General features: G+C 41.1%; 1 protein-coding gene and 1 long non-coding RNA gene across 8 annotated transcripts in view; one reads left to right on the plus strand and one right to left on the minus strand.

Annotated features, from left to right (window-relative positions):
• The window catches only part of ADGRV1 (adhesion G protein-coupled receptor V1), a 443810-nt gene that overhangs the window by 376506 nt on the left and 52167 nt on the right, over positions 1-15137 (plus strand). For 4 of the 6 annotated variants that reach the window (XM_008167448.3, XM_008167450.3, XM_008167449.3 and 1 more), the window contains one exon: positions 8046-8167. The exons of 1 other annotated variant lie outside the window; for it this stretch is intronic. In XM_008167448.3, the coding sequence (XP_008165670.3) occupies positions 8046-8167 (122 nt within the window). Of the gene's footprint in view, positions 1-8045; positions 8168-12912; positions 13060-15137 lie in introns of all 6 variants that reach the window. One more of the 6 variants, XR_508681.3, reaches the window with a different exon arrangement.
• The window catches only part of LOC101943445 (uncharacterized), a 142699-nt gene that overhangs the window by 96647 nt on the left and 30915 nt on the right, over positions 1-15137 (minus strand). The gene's annotated exons all lie outside the window — the stretch shown is intronic.

Below are 15137 nucleotides of genomic sequence, written 5' to 3' on the forward strand. Positions count from 1 at the left end.
CCTAATTCTTTTTTATTTGTTTTTCATAACAGAATATTCCTTATGTTCCACAAGCAAAAAAAAAAAGCATATTCTGCATAAAAAGGCACATACACCATTTCCAGTTTATTAATTCTTAATTTAATTCACATTTTTCCTTCTATTCTGGCTCAACCTTGGTGTAAGTGTCCCAAAGGGTCTTGATCCTTTTGACAGTTCTTCTTTGTGATGAATCAGATTTAAATAATAAATTCAGGAAACAGTTATCAGATACAGTTAGGCTATTTTTGTTGCACAAACAACAAAGGAACTTCTAAATATAATATATTGTGTTTACAAACAGAAGCAAAGGAAAATTGGCCATTAACATTCTAGCAACCAGCAGTTTCAAAATCAAGGGTACTATGTTTACCAAATTCATTGTATTTTATATATTGTTTTTTCTGATGTAGGAGCTGAATTTATCAGCAGGGCTTTCCCTCAATACCCTTGAGACAGATTAGTATATGTTTCTATATGTCTTCTATTTGCTGAATGGGCATATTAATTGTTAAACTGTACTAAGCCTTCACTTTGGCACTATAGCCTCCATCTTGGGATGACACACTTGGGAGGTGTCAGGGGGAATCCTTGCATGTGGGAGGGCTAATAATGGAGAGCAATCAAGAGCTGTCAGCCTGAATGGTCTTCCATTCAAATGGAAGCACCCAAGAAAATGAGCTTGCTGCAGCCTAGGGGGAACCAGTTTTCCCAATGTGCACTTCAGGTGGGCTGGAGCTAAGCAACAAATCAACTGGTAATAAACTTGAAGCCATGCAGTGGGGCTCACCTAACAAACTTCATAAAAGGGAGACTCAAGGTGGACAGACCAAAACCAGAAAGAGGAGTGAGGGCGCAGAAGAATCCTGGACTCCCTGGAAGACTCTAAGACACAAAAAACTCTGAGGAGGGATGTGGAAAATGAGACAAGTGCTTATCTTTCCATAGATCTGTGTCTCTCTCTTGTTCATTGTCTTTCAGTAACGTGAGATTGGTTTAAAGGTGCCTTTGCAAAGTCTCTGGGTTACTTGCTATAACTGTCATGAAGTCCCCAAAGGGTGAAATTTGAATCCAGAGTGCCCATGAGGTTGGAGCTATGGAGAGGGCATACAAAAGTTACTGGGGAGACTTAAGAGATCCATATTTGTCTTGGGGGCCTAAGGCAGCTGAGCTGCAGGGCCCCACATTCCAGAAAGGGGTTCCAGCATTAGAGTCTGTATCCCAGGAGTGTGCCTGAAAGGCTGGCTATAGAGTCAGTGTCTGGATGCTGCTCAGACTCAGTAAGCTTAAGAGCACATGGGATCCAAGGTTTTGGGTCCAGAAGCCTGGTGACTGTCTGCAAAGGGGGAGCTCAGCTGAGTCTGTAACAACACTTTTATTATCCAATTTTACTATTACAGCATAATCTCCTAAAAATCACCAGCCCAACAAGGCAATTGTTTCCTGTTTGTGTCTTTTGCCACTTTTCATCTGCATTATGGTAATTTTATACTTTTATAGGTTTTCCTGCTGCTTTGCCTGAAGTTGCAACTTATTCAAAACTCTTCTGGTTGATTGCTCATGATAATGTGAATGGCTGATCACACTACTTCTAGACAGAGGTTGCTCTGTTGGCGTTCTGTGAAGCAGTGGGATGTTTTTCTAATAATCTATTCACATAGATTACTTCTTATGATGATACTCTGAATCATTTTTATAATCTTCTGTTCCCATAACTTGAATCTTACCCTACAAATGGACTTCAGGCTATGTTCAGGGCCGGCTCTGGCTTTTTGGCCGCCCCAAGCAAAAAAAAAACGGGGCGGCCAGAACGGCTAGCGGGGGGGGGGGGGAGAGGAGGAGGGAGCAGGTGGGAGAGAGAGAGAAGGGGGCGGCCAGGGCTACAGCGGGGCGCTGCCACGTGGCCCCTCCCGCCGTGGTCGTCAGGGAGGGAAGGACGAGGACTGCCCTGCCGGGCTTGCTGCAGGGCGCTCCCGTCCTCTGCGCCGCCGCCCCCTACAGGGCGGCTGGAGCAGAACAAACAAACAAACAAAAAGCGGCCGTGCCGCCCTAGGATTGGGCGGAATGACACCTCGTTCAAATTGCCGCCCAAAGCACCAGCTTGCTCGGCTGGTGCCTGGAGCCGGCCCTGGCTATGTTAATTATTGTTATTATGAATTCATTTTTAGAGAAGAGCTCCTGGTTCCCTAAACTCTTAGTCTGGGAATGTGCTTCTCTTTAATGTTCATTGCTTACCTTCATATTCACTAGTTTTAACAACTGCAAAGTGTGGGGCATTCATGTAAATGGCATTTTTGAAGATGGGATTAATTAATGTACACTCCACACAGTATTTCATGTGTTGTAGATTCAAATTGTGCAAACAAGTACCCAGTACTTCAGTTCTCCCTTACAAAGTCGGTTATGACTGGCAATGTCAAACATCATATTGTAGTAAATATATTGCTTACAAGGCTAACACAGATTAAATGTGTAGACAAAACTGCACGATGTTAAAGTGAATTGGGAATTACGGATTCACTTTAACTCCGACTTGCCAACATGTGACACAAGTCATCAAAACTTGTGACAAGGACCAAAATGGGGAACACTGGTTTGCTCCTCCTACTTTGCTCACCCTTTGTTTGCTCCCTTTGTTCCCTCTTCAGTTTTCTTCTGTTGTTTACTTTTCCTCTTCTCCCCATATTTGCTCTTATCTTTGCTTTCTCCCTGTTTTTGCCCTCTCATTTACAGACCTTTCAATTGCTTTGGAATGTACAGAGGCAGCAGCTCCTTGCTTTGCCAGGAAGAAAGTGGTGGTGTTGGCAGCAGGCCCTCACAACTCCTCCCTGTGCCTGTCAGTGCCCGTGTATGGTGAGGTGTCACCACACACATGCAAGGAGTCTGCCACATGCAGGCACTCTCCCTCCTTCCTCCATTCTACCCTCCTGGCAGGCACTGCTCTATCTGTTGCCCAGAACATCGCAGATGCAGTACCCCACCTCAGGGAGTGAGAAGCAGGGCCGGCTCCAGGCACCAGCGGAGGAAGCATGTGCCTGGGGCGGCACATGCTAAGGGGCGGCATTCCGTCCATTTTTGGGGCAGCACAGTCCGGGCGTTTTTTTTTTTTTTTGCGTGGGGCGGCAAAAATGGTAGAGCCAACCCTGGTGAGAAGTGGCACTAAAACATGAAATACCATGTAACACAATACAGTTGAGAGGTCTGGTGACTCATTAGGTAATGGTTATGCCTCAATACTGCATATTTCAGCATTTCTTTATGGGAATCAGAGAGCTTTTCAGAATGCAGGAGTGTCATGATCTGGTCTGAATCTCACAGTTAAAGCCATTCAACCACATTGGACATGATGTGACTCTTTCCCTAAGTCATACCCAGTAGTATATGTAAAAACTGGACAAAAATTTAATCCAAAGGTTGGGACAATAATGATTTGAGAGCAGGGAATTCCATAATTAAGACAATGAGCAAAAGACCTGTAACTATGGAAAAGAAATGGATCTCACAGAAACAGTCGTGCCCAATCAGGGTGGTAATATATATTTTCAGGAAATGGATGGCCTGACAGTAACTTAAATTAAACCCTCCACCTACTAAAGTGCTAAACAATGGATGATATGTAGTTTTGCCATGGGTAGGGACCAAATATAGTTCAAGTTACAGTATATAACGCACACCAAAGCTGTGTTGCAACATGTCCCACCCACACTGTACTGCCACTGACTTTACTGTTCCACCACAGCTTTCTATTCTGTATTACTTGTGGTTTATTGAGGGAATATGTAGGTGGGTGCTTGCTCTTTATTTGATCCTGGTTTGGTTTTAGACTTAAATGAGCGTAAGAGAAAACACATTTGTCTGAAAGCACCATTTTTTTTCCATAAAGAAACCACAGACATTTAGAGTCTCTTCAACTCCAAGCTCTGTTGAATTCAGACCTATTTATTGATACTCTCTTTTCTTACCCTGTACCTATTTTTGCAAACTATTTAAAACCAGGTATTTTACAGTTGCTTAGCAGGTTTATTTGTCCTAGTTTTTGAGGCATTGTTTGATCAAAATATACCCAGTTGTCAGAACGAAATGTCAATGAGGTGAGCTCAGACAGCTTTTGAACGATAAAGACTGGCTGAGCTTCAGCAGTCTATTACTCGGCTATGATCTCCTTATTGACCATACGGCTGCATAATAAAGCCGAGGCTGTTCTTATAACAACATTGGGCACACAGCAAGCCAGAGACGCTCTTTGTATCTTTTTTAAATTGACACGTACAGATCCCAAAGCTTGTGATTATATTTATTATAGAGTTATAGTTCACCATCTCAGATGATGTCTATGAGATCTTGTTAGATTTACTGGGCTTGATTCTGATTTTACTTGGACTGGTCTTACATTGGTTTAATTCAGTTGAGTTCAGTGTTGTTCTTGATATGTGCTGGTGGGAAAGTGACATTAGAATCAGGCTCCCCATACTTCAAAAGTAGTTTAGATTGAGATAGATAGTTTATCAATCCATTTTCTTCATCTTTTACTCTTAAGATGTGTTAAGTCTTTATGGATTTCAGATTTTTTTTTTTTTTGGCTAAAATTACTTAAAGCTAATATTGCACATGCAAAAATCTGGCTTGCACGTGGAGAAATGCTGCTTTTGGCATGCTCTGCAGATTCATTTTGTTCCATCAGCACTCGAGTTTTCCAGTGGTAAAGTTACATTGCAAAAGAAAATAAAAATCTACTATAAGAAAGAAGTTGTTTGAACTTACTTTGAATTTGTTTTTGCACTGCTAACTTCTTAGGCCCAACTATGGGTTTTAGAATGTGTGTACATTACTGCTCTTTGTCTTTACTACATTGCATTAATTCCATTTTACGTGGTACTGTGAGCTAAGTTAATTAAAGGAATACAAAGATACTGTAAATGATTGTGAAATTTAGACAAGAAATGGCATTTCTATTCATTAACATTTGAACACAGATAAATTAATAGTTGTACTGGTAACTGCTGAATTTCCGTATTTATAGAAAAGTGTTAAGTTAGATAATAGCACAATTCCTTACTTTATGTTTAAAAATAAAAATGTGGTAATTCTCACAAAAGAATTAGTTGTTTATGTACTCTCAGATATTAGCAAATAGAACTGCCAATTATATCCTATCTTTTCAAAAATATGAAAAGCAAATATCTAATCAGTGTTTGTCAGATCTGGTTCAGTGATGCATACAACGTAGTGTGAAAAGAAATACTTAACACTTATAGTAAGAAATAGAGCACTGCATAATACTTAGTGCTTTAAAGTGTTCTACATCTTAAAACACTTGAATGCATTATGAAGTCAATAGGAGTAAAAATTACAGACACTGTAATGGCATGGATATTCCCATTCTTCGAGTAGTGTCTCTGTGGGTGCTCCACTGTAGGTGCTCCACTGTAGTGTCATATGGGTGCTCCACCATAGTTCCTTCTCTGTGGGTGCTCCCCTGTAAGTGTGTCTGCATCCCTGTGCTGTTGATCGGAGAATTTTGTTAGCAGTGTCCATTTGACCCAGACATATGTTGCACCCCACGTGTGCTCTGCCAGGAGTTCCCTTTCTAGCTCTGAAGTAGAGGGGAGGAAGGGGAGTTGTGGAGCACCCACAGAGAGACATATCTCGAAGAACCATAGTTACCGCACAAGGTGAGTAACTTCTTCTTTCCACGTCTGCTAGTACCCTAAAACATTTGCAGATTCATTTTCTGTGCAAATTTGCTGCATGCTTTCCTCTCTGGGGTTGGTTCTGTGGGAGTAAAACTGGATAGAGCCTGCAGACAGCTGATCATAAGACCCTGAAGCATCAATGGAAAAAATCATGACCAAACCTAAAGCATCTCAGGACAACCTTGCATGCTGGTTTCTCTTAAACAAAATGTACTGTGCTAAGGCCTGCTCCAAAGCCCATTGAAGATAATGGGAATCTTTCCATTTACCTCAATGGGCTTTGGATCAGGTCCTTGGTATGGAAGAGCTGTGATGAGAGCAATGTGTTGCATAGTCACATTTCCCTTCTTCAGTTAGCAGTATTGTGTTCCTCTCCATCCAGCAGTGGGGAGCACAGGGACCTATCTTATCCTCACAATACCGCTCTGAGAGAAATAGACATTATTAGCTTCATTTTGCAGATGGTCAAACAGAGTAAGAGATGATTGATGTCTTGTCCTTGGCCATAGAGGAGAAAGTCAATACCTGGACCAGGATTAGAATTGAGTTTTCTGGCTCCCAGCTCAGTGCTCAGGCCGTAGGACTCTATTGGCTGAAGTGGCTTTGTTGTGGCATCTTCCACTCATAAGGAATGTATCCTGTTAACTGTTCTGGAGGGCTACATGTTCCTTTATTTTAATGCTTTAGCTTTTCACCTCAGGAGTCCTAAATTTCCATTTGTCATACACAGTGTAGATTTTCATCTGCAGCACAAAACCATGACATAATCTGGTCAGGAAAGGTACAGCAGGTGCTTTGAAAATCATTATTGAGGTATCATGAATGTCAAACAATGCCGTGTCCATGTTGAAATCAATATCAAAGTTCTCATAGAGCAGGATCAGGTCTTATGTGGGGAAACCTGCAAAGTACAGTACCTGCTCACGCTGTGCTTTTTTCTAAGTAGTTCCCCCCACGGTGAAAGTTTAAACATTCCTTTAACAAAAGTAATTGCCAAAATAATAATGAAGTCCCTGAAGTAATTATTCCCTGCCTTGCTGGAAGATAGTCAGGCAACCAATGCCATGGCTATGTTCGTGTGACTTTTTTCTTGCAACACAATAGGAAACATAGGCAAGAAAGGCTGTACATGCTCCTGTGTAGTCTCATTTACCTTGTTTAATCCCCCTCTCTTGTCTGTCAAATTTGCTGACATAGCATTAATTACAGGGAGAAGGGGCAATGCTTTGCAGAACACCTCTGCAACGTGAAATTTACAAAACTGGGCAAATAAGGACTTTGAAATCTGTCATGAGAACTGTCAACAGTAGAAGCCAATCCAGAGTCACATGACTTTAAGAAAATAATTTTATTTATTTATGCTGTATTCTGCTTCCCCTTTTTGTGAACTTTGCACTGTATTTCCATATCATTTCCTCAACATACTTAGATCCTGTGGACTACAAATACAATAAGAGATATGAAATACATCTGGATATAAGACAATCTAGGAAGACAAACATGTATAAAATATATCTGGATATTAGGCAATCCAGAAAGACGTGTATAGTTTAAGTTTTTGAAAACAGATCTCTTTATATCGTCTGGGTTTTGTGCTTAGGTGAGATTCTGCAAGCACTTTTGCACGTGAGTAAACTCAACATGCAAATACTACCTTTGAAGACAATGGGAATAGTTAAATAAAGTTACTTATATGCTCATGTCTTTACAGGACCATACTCTTGTTTAACTTGCAGCATAAGTAACAACAAATCAGTGACAAAGCAATATTCTCAGTTTAAAATGTCAGAGTCATAAAGGATTTTAGTATTGTTTATATTTAGGATTCCCTCCCCCCCATTCTAGGAAGTAAATCTTCCTTATTTTTCCTCCAAACTTCCAGGATTTATCAAGAACTCCTCCACTTAGTTTACATATTTACCAAGGCCACGTGTACACTTCCCCACCCATAAAGCAAGAGTCCTTATTTATCTCATTTAATTGGATTGTCTCCCACTGAACCTCGTCCCCACCAATTGTGCATCTTCACAAACAGCTTTCAAATCTGTTTGATAAATCAGCCAGCAGGTGGTGCTCTAAGTGAGGGACAGGACATATCTATACCCCTACCATCCCCCGCTGCCCCCACCACAATACAAAGAGTGGGCAATCTCAGAAATGCGCCTGGTCATCACTGGAGCATGAACTCCAATGTTAGTCCTTTAAAGCAAGATATTCAGGTGCACAAAGGGTAGTGAGAGAGATCTGAAAACTAAAGCTTCTTTATACATGGGTAATGCTGAAAGTATTTTTTACAAGGCATAACAACTGAAAGACTATGTTTATGGTTTCCAGAGATCCCACTGGTCTTATATCTGTTTGCCCTGATTTCCATTACATGGCTTTGGGGAGGACTTCACATGGCTTACAGGCACCTTTGGATGTTAGTCTTCTTTGTTATCTTCAACAGCCTGCAGGTAAGAGCTTTTCCTTGCTGTCCAATTACGGAGAATGGGAAAGCCTCAATTATGCATAACATCTGACATTTCAAGTTGTAAGAGTTGTGTAGAAACCAGAAGCAATAGAAGGTTCAGTAGGTTACCACTATGCAATGGTCACTAGAAATGTGGTTATTTTTAGAATTAGTATATTAGATGCATATTCAAATAATAGGTATGTTATTCCAAAACAACAGCAACAATAATAATTACACAGAAATTCATCTCACAATCAATACACTGGTGAGAAAACAGCACCTGTTCTGTACACAATATAATCCTGTGGCAATAAGTCTAACAAAGTAATGTAGGCAATTGCAAAAATAAAATGGGAAGAATTTCATTTAAAACTATGGTAAGTATCAAATAGAAAAGGTTTAAAATGATATGCAACAAGACACTAGTATTTAAATTGAAACCTGTCCCATGCTATGTGTACACAGATAAAATAAGATCTTTTCAGTGGAAAGATCAATATAGACTAGAAGTTGTTTGAATTACAAAAACCACACACAAAAAAAGATATGAGATATACTAGTACTCTCATCTTGATACATAGTGCTACACTGTTAATGCTACCAGTGGCCCTGATCCTACAAACACTTATGCACATGTGTACCCTTCACACCTATCAATAGTTCCATTGAACTCAGTGTTACTCATGTGAGTAAGTGTTGCAGAATTGAGACTCAAGATTGAGAAAATGCCTGTAATTCTTAAAAACAACAAAATGTTGAGAAATAAAGAAGAATTCTATTCTATTCTGTATAGATTGTTATATTGTACTCATCACTGTAGTGTCTGAGAGCTTTCTAGTAGTGTGCTAAGCAATATGATAAACATCTGTCACATTATGAATATAGATTCAAAATCTTTGAACTTCATAGTATGTGAATTCATGAAAATAGTCTGATTTCACAAACTGATTCTTTTGAGAATTTCCCCCCCAAATACCATATTCTTTTAAAAAATGGACCTTTCCTTAAGCAAGACACTAAACTCATTATAGAGATCCCAAAGAATGATGTCGTGCCAGTAAGTTTCACTTGCATCAGCACAGAAGTGTCCATGTATGGCTGGTGAAACACACTCACTTCACTGCATGTGGATATTTCACAAAGGTGGACATGATTACTCTGTAAGCATCTTTGAGAAAAGGTCATTCATGTTCAAAACATTGACGCTTCTATATGACTGCCAGAAAATACTCTAAATTAATCTGCTTTACGTAACCTAAAATATGTTATTGAAGAGTTTTTTTGAAACTTTTAAAGGAGGGGAAATATATTTTTGTCATTAATTTTTCAAAGATCAAGACACTCACTCATATAAAAACTACAATACATGACACAAAATATTGAAAAGCATACAAGCAATACCAGAAATCTACCCACATGAAGCCTACAAGATCCTTACAGGACTTGTTACATTGTAGCTGCAATAAGATCTTGAAACCATGTGGAAAAGGTGGATACAAAAGCATGACTAAGCCATTAAAGACTCAAGAATTGTTTAAATAGTAAACAACATTACAGAAGCACCCGCTAGTGACTCCATAGTTAGGATTGTGTTCTAAAAAGACCTTAAAATTGGGCATAAATCACTGTGTTTTCTCACAGTAGATGGTCAAACAATGTGAAATTTCAGAAAATGTTAGTTTTTATTCCCTTTGAATTTTCTCTGTCTTTTCCGTTTGTTTTCTGTTCATAAATTCTAAAATCTTTGAATTTTGGCTGTGGCTGAGATTTTTAACTTGGCAGTCCTGTCATTGCTACACATACACACACCGTACTTCATGCAAACCCGCAAAAACAAGAAGAGAAGTTAAACTACCTAAAGAATTTTTCACTTAAATACTCTCTATTCCTTCACCCATAGGCACATGCCTTACCATTACAATTCCCATACACCACCAATCATATACTGCAACTTTAGATCTGACCCCTAGAGATGCCAAACTTCCCTCACCCCTTCTAAATGCTGATCTGCACAAAACAGTTGACTAAACTACCCTCTCCCATCACAACCAATCACTACACCAAACATCCACAGATATTAGTGTGGAGAGGGAACTTTCACTCCCTGACATGGTGCTTAAACCATACCACCTGCTCCCTCACCAACATTTGGATGTCAAAACAACAGAGCAACACATGCCGAGAAGGTAACAGTCAAATAAACCTTTCCCCTGAATCTCCTAATTCCCTGTTTTTCCAAATTCCTCCTCTAAATGTTACTATCTTCTATGAAACACAGAGTACAATCAAAGAACTCTCACTCCCGCAACTGGATTCTTACCAAAACATCTCCCATTAATCAGTTGGGAAGCTCTGGGAGGAACAAAAGTACAGGAACCATGAGAAAAAAACCCATCACATGATAATGTCCCTACTATTATCCAAGAGACTTCTGGTCCAACAACTTGCCCCCTTGTTTGCTGCAGAACTACAATTAGTGCTGCAGTGGTAATTATATCTCATGCACTAATGGAGGGGATTCACATTTGGCCTGAAAGTTTGAAGGGCAGTTACAGGAGAACCACTGTGGGCTGCTTGTAGCCTGCAGACTGCACTACAATAGCTAGACAGTAGATACATGCTCCACCACATTTCTGTTTAAGGTATAGAAATATCAACCTCCTATAGCACACAAAAAGCTATGCAGGAAAGATAGTGCTCTACAAATTTTTATTATTTTTATGTTTTCCTTGATTCTAGACCTGGAGGAGCTCTCTAACTCAAGTGTAAAATCCATTTTTTCTCTAGATTGAAAGTAACTCTAAAATTTCAAATGTAAATAAACAATGTTTTTCTGGCTTGATAAAGTAAATAAAAACATGTAGCCCTGGAGGAGCTGCACAGTAAATAAAAAATTTCCTTTGAGCCTCTTGAAGAGCTTAATAATTTCGTATGTCATGTTTTTAAAAGCATGTTTTATGCTTTGATGGAGATTTTAAACATATAATAAAACAGAATGACACTTTTTGCTGTTAGTCTTTAGACAGGGCTTTTAAAATATAAAGCTATCAAATATTAAAAGCAAAACCAGAAGAAACATTTTCTAATGGTGGCCGCATTGGGAGAGGAGTTAGAACTATAAAAGCTCTTCTTCCCCTTTAATAGGTTTATTATTTTTATTTAATGGAGGTTTGTTTTAAATGTTTTTGATTTGTAATCATGATACATTGTTTTCTATTTTATTCTCCTATTTATTCTACTACTCTTCTATTTAAAAAGTTTCAGTGATCTATTCAGGAAGGAGAATGTCATGTGACTTAGGTGACCAGTCACAGAGCATGAATAATGAACAGTGAATGGCCAAAAAGAACAGTTTGTAAACAACCCATAGGCTGAAATTTGTGTGTGTATGCTGCTATCAAATAATTGTGAATGATGATCAGGTTAATAAAAGAGAATCTATTCACAAACTATTTGTGAATAAGAAAAAAAGGCTAAATTCATAACAAATATTATTCACAATAATTTAAGCCTTTCTTGTAAACAGCTACTGTTTTATAAAACATTGACACATCTCACTAATTATGAACTGGGAGGCCTAGCCTCCAGATGGAGGCGGTCAGAAAGTTCCCTCTGGCCTGCAGATTCCACAACACAGAGCTTATGCATGATATGAACAGTCATGGGCGGCAGGTATCAAAGGCCGGGGGAGTCTAAGCCTCCCCAAACAGCCCTGCGTGGCCCTGTCCATGCTCCACCCCCAGACCTGCTTCCTGCCAGCGCAGACTGCAGCTCATCCCCCATGGCCAGGGCCCTGGGCTGGGGCTGGGGCTAGGGATAATGGGGGCCGGTCTGCAGCCAGGGACTGTGGGCGGTTGGAGCCAGTGCTCATGCTGCCCAGTGCTCCGGGGAGGGAGGGGGCGGGCTGCGCTACCCTCCCAGCGTTCCAAGGCTGCGGGGTGGGGCGTGCTGTCCGCCCAGCACTCCGGGACCTGGGGGGGTGGGTGCGCAGCCCGGCCAGCGGACCAGCGCTCCAGAACTCGGGGGGAGCAGAAGGGGCCTGGAGGTCGGGGGGGGGGGGGTGGCCTCTGGGGCAGGCCGGGTGCTAGCCTCCCTGAGCCCACGGTTCACCTGCATCTTTTGAAACTTTTATCTCAGCCCCACATTTCAGAGCAAGGAGTCAAAAAAATGAAATGGCACTTAGTGGACCACATTATTTCAGAACAAATCCAAGAGGAACTTGCTACCTTCCAGTTTTTGCCATTTCAAGTCATTCCCATAAATTCTTTGTATTCAACTGCTCTGTGAATTGACCAACTAAAACGTAGGTTAGGCATTTCTAAAATAAAAAGTTGCTTTATCATTTATTTGTGCCACATTGTTATTATACATTATACCTAATTTCAGCTTAAAACAGAAACTCACTGTTCTTTTAGAGCCTTTTCCCAACAGGAAAAAAAGCATGCAAAGGCTCTGAAGAAACAGGGCCTTCTTCTGTGTTGTTGAAGAGATACAGAGTGCATAACAAAACAGTGTTAAAAAAACAGAACATAACAGCGAATTTAGAAACACTCATACAAATAAGTTATTCTGTAAAATACTTCCTGTTTGGCTTCCAAAAAGGGCTCAGTGTAGGTGTTTGGTAAGGTATTGTATATTATCCATTTGTTCTGATAATAAACAGCTCTTGGGAAATACACTTGGTACAAATAACCAGCTATACAGGACAAATTGTTTCCATGCACTTCCTTTGCTCTCCCTTTGCAGCAACTGACAGTAATATGAAATGTCATGATTCCATTGGAGATGAGTATACAGTATGAACTATTCATGTACAGTGGAAAGAAAGGCTACTCCTTTGGCTGGAATAAACATGCAAAGTCGCGTTTGTGGGGACAATTGCTGATTTACATGGTCAGTGAATAAACAACAACCCAGTATATAGCTAAATTAGTTCTGTGCATGAAGGCCAGAATAAAATTGTAAAAGGTTTATTTAATCCTTTTACTCATCCTGCATGCTTATGTAATGGGGGAAACCAAAAAAATAAAAAGCTAAAGAGGAATGGATAAGAGCATATTCACAATATCTGATGTTTTGAGTTCCTTGGCTGTATGTTCTTGATTGTTACTAGAGCGGCATCTGTGACACAGAAACATCCCTGTATTCTCGTGTGAAAGGCCTTGGCTGCTTGTTCTCTTTGGTTGCAAAACACAGCAATGAACACTTGCCTTTTCTTTATGCATTTGATTGGCTAAGAAGAATATTCACAATATGCTCATCAGGGTCAGGAAGGGGAAATTAAGCTGGTATTTAAATTGCTTGTCATTGAATGAAAGAATTGGGATCACACAGGCTGTCCTGCACAGTTACAGTAATATAAATGATTCTTGTATTTTTCAAATGATTAATGGGATTGTTTGAATAAATAATTAGTTCTTTTAATATTTGTATGTGCTGTTATAGGGTTTGATACAAAGCTCAGTGAAGTCAGTAGAAATCTTTTTATTTATTACAATGGGCTTTGGATCAGGTCCTTAATGTATTTAGAGGCTAACTCCTCATATCTTCCCAATAGGTGCATTGTTTTATCTGTGCAACTTCTCAGACCCTGACTTCCTCCTTTCTCCATGAATTTGCCATTGGCACCTTCCTTCCAGCTAGTCTTTGAAAACCCTTTGTCACCCATGCCACATTTAAAATCTGCTAGGGGATTCAGATGGCTCTGGTGGACTCCAGGGGTATGTCTACACTGCAGTTAAAAACCCAGGGCTGGCCCATGCCGGCTGACTCAGGCTTCGGCTAAAGGGCTGTTTAATTGCAGTGTAGACATTCGGGCTCTAGGATCTTGCAAGGTGGGAGGGTCCCAGAGCTCAGGCTGCAGCCAGAGCCGCAACATCTACACTGCAATTAAACAGCCTCTTAGCCCGAGTCAGCTGATAGGCCAGCCACAGGTTTTTAATTGCAGTGTAGACATACCTCATGAGCTCAGGTATATTCTGGCCTTGGTATGCCACAGAGTGCTTTATATGAGTCATGAGAGTGAGTTTCACAGAGGTGGTGCATAGGACCTAGCAGGCAGGCTGCATCCTGCAACCAATCTTAAAAGATGGGGCTCAATTAAGGTTGCCACCTGGCTAATATTTCTGGTACAGCTGGTTAATCCTACTTTAGGATGGATATAAATATTCACTCCAGTGCCAGTAAATTTTAGCTTCCTCAGAGTGATAGATCTCACTGTAATAAACAAAATGTTGCTTCTTGCTCTCCCAGTGTGCTTGTAAGGTAGGGACCCTTCAATATCTTGAGTGATTGCAGAGCAAGAAAGAAGCAGGACTATTTATAAAGAGTCTCCTTAAGTGAAACTGTCCTTAACCATAACAAATATTTATTGTAGCAGGTTTTTATTTTTCAGGAATCCTGTTGCCTTTTCTTTAATTTAGGTTTTTGTTACCAACATGAATCAGTAGTGTGAATTGGATTTGTCAAAACTGACCCTTTCCTGCAAACAGTTTAGATTTCAGTGAAAATACATTTCATCAGAAAATTCCAGACCAGTCTACTTGTAACATTTTGGGCCCAATACCACTCCTACTATAGTCAACGGATTGGGTCTGTGTTAGGGTTACCATATTTAGTGCCTCCAAAAGGAGGACACTTTAAAGGGGCCCCAGCCCCGCCCCCAGCCCCGCCCCAACCCCGCCCCCTCCCCAAAGTCTCCGCCCCCTCCCCTGCTTCCCGCGAACATTTGAGTCGCGGGAAGCCTGAAGCAGGTAAGGGGGTGTGTGTGTGTGTGAGGGGGTGTGGGTGGGTGGGTGTGTGTGTGGGGGGGGGGAGGAGGCGCGGCCCACCCCCGGCACCGCAGGTCCCCAGCCCGTCCCCCGAGCCCCCGGCCCGGCCCGGCACCGCCGGCCGAGCTCCCGGCCCGGCACCCGGCCCCCCCGAGCACCGCCGGCACCCGGCCCGGCACCCGGCACACGAGCCGCCGGCCG

Source organism: Chrysemys picta, chromosome 6, assembly GCF_011386835.1.
Source record: "Chrysemys picta bellii isolate R12L10 chromosome 6, ASM1138683v2, whole genome shotgun sequence".
In the NCBI taxonomy this organism is placed as follows: domain Eukaryota; kingdom Metazoa; phylum Chordata; order Testudines; family Emydidae; genus Chrysemys; species Chrysemys picta.